Source organism: Acanthisitta chloris, unplaced genomic scaffold (genome assembly GCF_000695815.1).
Source record: "Acanthisitta chloris isolate BGI_N310 unplaced genomic scaffold, ASM69581v1 scaffold15682, whole genome shotgun sequence".
Classification (NCBI taxonomy): Eukaryota; Metazoa; Chordata; class Aves; order Passeriformes; family Acanthisittidae; genus Acanthisitta; species Acanthisitta chloris.
The window spans coordinates 23,249-26,164 of record NW_008660589.1 but is presented as its reverse complement, the minus strand read 5'-3'; the positions used below and the strand labels follow the sequence as shown (position 1 = coordinate 26,164).

General features: G+C 47.8%; 1 protein-coding gene across 1 annotated transcript in view; it reads right to left on the bottom strand.

Moving 5' to 3' along the window:
• The window catches only part of ATP4B (ATPase, H+/K+ exchanging, beta polypeptide), a 7,665-nt gene that overhangs the window by 814 nt on the left and 3,935 nt on the right, over nt 1–2,916 (bottom strand). Inside the window, exons 4-5 of the mRNA XM_009069866.1 lie at nt 2,404–2,603; nt 784–846 (exon numbers count right to left, since the gene is read on the bottom strand). Coding sequence (XP_009068114.1) covers nt 784–846; nt 2,404–2,603 — 263 coding nt within the window. The remainder of the gene's footprint in view (nt 1–783; nt 847–2,403; nt 2,604–2,916) is intronic.

Here is a 2,916-nt window from a genome sequence, read left to right as displayed (position 1 = left end):
CAGCAGCCTGTTTGGTGCCAATTTTGTTTTCATTTTTCAAATACAAGTGGGGATTTCCTGCTGTTACCATTGCCAGGAAAAGCAGGCAAGTGTTCCTTGGTGGCAGCTGGGAATTGGACCTGCTGAAATGTGTGGAGAGCCTCAGGGAGCTGTGCTGAGGCATGAACGTCACCACAGGGAGGTGAAAGCAAACAGCAAATGTTCTCTGCAGCATGGAAAAACTGTTTTTTCAGGTGATTTTAAATAAAGCAATTTTCTTTTTTTAACTCTTTAGCATCTCTGCTGGTGCCGGAAATTGCACAGAACTGAGAATACTCCCAAGTATTTCGATATTCCCAGTAATGTTTCCAGGATCTGAAGGGGCCCCAGGGAAGCTGAAAACTCTGTTAGGAGCTGCAGGGACAGGACAAGGGGCAATGGGCACAAATTGAAGAAGAAATTCAGGTTAGATCTTAGGCAGAAGTTTTCCCTCTGAGGGTGGTGAGACACTGTCCCAGGTTGCCCAGGGAGGCTGTGGCTGCCCCAACCCTGGCAGTGTTTAGAGCCAGGTTGGATGAAACCTTGAGCAACCTGGTGTGGTGGGAGGTGTCCCTGTCGAGGGCAGGGGGTTGGGGCTGGATGATCTCTAATGTCCCTTCCAACCCCTAACATTCTATGATTCTGTGATGATTCTATTTGGGACCTGATTTCCAAAGCTGCAAGGGAAATCTTTCTGCTCACAACTGCACTACTCATGCTCTCAGAGCTGCAAGACTTGAAACCTTTGAGATTCAGACCTCATACCCTTACCACGTATGTGCAGTTCACCCTTGGGGCAGTGCCATTGCCAGGGAAAAACTTGACAATCTGAAAGAGAAAACACACATTTTTGAGATAAAACTGAGCAAACAGTTAACTGAGAATTATCTTCAAAATTGCTTAATTTGTTTCTACATATGACTCAAACAGAACTACAGAGTAACCAGAGCTGGAAGGGACCCTTGAGGATCATCCAGTCCAACCCCTGACCCTGCACAGGACATCCCTGACCATCACACCCTGTGCCTGAGAGCATTGGCCAAACACCTCTGGAGCTCTGTCAGCCTTGGGGCTGTGCCCACTGCCCTGGGAGCTGTTCAGTGCCCAAACACCTCTGGGGGAAGAACCATTTGCTAATCTCCAGCCTAACCCTCCCCTGACACAACTTCAGCCCATTCCCTGGGTCCTGTCCCTGGGTGCCAGAGAGGAGAGGTCAGTGCTGCCCCTGCACTTCCTTCCCTGAGGAAGTTGTATCCAGCATTGAATATACAGATCATCCTGCGTCCCTGGGTGAAAATCTCTGTTGTGGCTGGATATTTAGGAAGGAGGACCTGGTGCTGGGCACTGGAGATTGGCTCTAGCTTGGCCAGGGCTGCATCTCCTCCAAGTCCAGCTCATTATTTACCCACAGGTACCGCTTGCCCTTGCTGATGCCAAGGCAGCTCTTAAAGCAGCTAATTGTGTGTCAGGAAAGGAAAAGGTAAATTTTTAAATTTTATCCTTGTTAGAAAATCTTGGATTTGGCAAAAAAACCCCAAACCCTCGGGCTGGTTTGAGCCTACAAAACTGGTTGGATCACCCCTGCAGCAGGAAAGGTGAAAGCAGGTGAAGCCCCTTGGGCACTATCTGTGTCTCTCTTCCCTTCTGGGACTGGCATGCAGCCTTGGTGTAGGAGGCAAACTCCTCTCATGGATTCTTGAAAAGGTCTAGGGTGTAAAGCCAAAACAAAAGTCAAGTAATTTTCTCTATCACAAACTGGAGGGGAATTTGACCTCTTCACTTTCTATAGAAACTGAGTTAAAAGCCTCAGAATTTTACCCATAAAATCCAAATATAAAGTGCTTATGCCTTTTTCTATGTCCTAAAAAAATTAAAGCATAGAAAATTCCCTTTTACCTCTCCAAAAAACCCATGTTGGTGGTTTTTGCTGTGAAAAACAGCCACCAGGTCTGAATTCTGCTTTTATAGGTTCTCCTAAAGATTTTGTTTGTAGCCTGGAGAAATCAGGTACCACCTCTCTAAAACTCAGTGCCTCGCACATCCTGATGCCTCAGCTGAAGGCACAGGACTGTGGCATTGCAGGAGGAAAGTGTTCTGTGTCGTGGTTTGTAGGGTGAGAGCCCTAGAGAGATGCTAACAAAGCTAAATGAAAGCAGAGTCAGTTCAGAGATCATTGCCCTGTGCTGCTTCCCTAGGTGTGGTGAACAACTCAGGATTTCTCTGTTCACTCCAGAGGTCTCCCAGGGAAAAGCACATGATTTTTCCTTCCCAGGACAAAGCAGAATTCAGAACCTGTGGCAGCAGATGCTCCAGCAGCTCCCCAGCAGAACCTCAAGCTACTCTCTATGAATCTTTCCCTGCTCAGCACCTTGAGCTTGTACTTACCCTGTTCATTTTTACAATAAAACAGGGTTTTCCTTCTGGAAATCCGAAGGTTGGGTCTGTGATGCCAGAGCAGTTTTGAAGCATATCTGAGGTGAATTTGCAGGAGAGTTTGGTTTTGTTCGGGCCATCAAAGGTGTCCTGGATGAAGTATGTGTTATTGGTGCAGTTGATGTTCAGGTGCTGAGCAGCTGGTGTATATTCTAGAGGTGTGGAGGAAGAAAGAGAAATTCCCCTCTGAAGTTTTTCCTATGTAAATTAGACATCCCAACATCAGCCTGGAGGTTCTGTCATGGGACACTGTACTTGGAAGTTATGAGGAGTTATGAGGAGAGGCTGAGGGAGCTGGGGGTGTTCAGCCTGGAGAAGAGGAGGCTCAGGGGAGACCTTCTCACCCTCTGCAACTCCCTGACAGGAGGTTGGAGTCAGGTGGGGGTTGGTCTCTTCTCCCAGGCAACCAGCAGCAGGACAAGAGGGCACAGACTCAAGCTCTGCCAGGGGAGGGTTAGGTTGGAT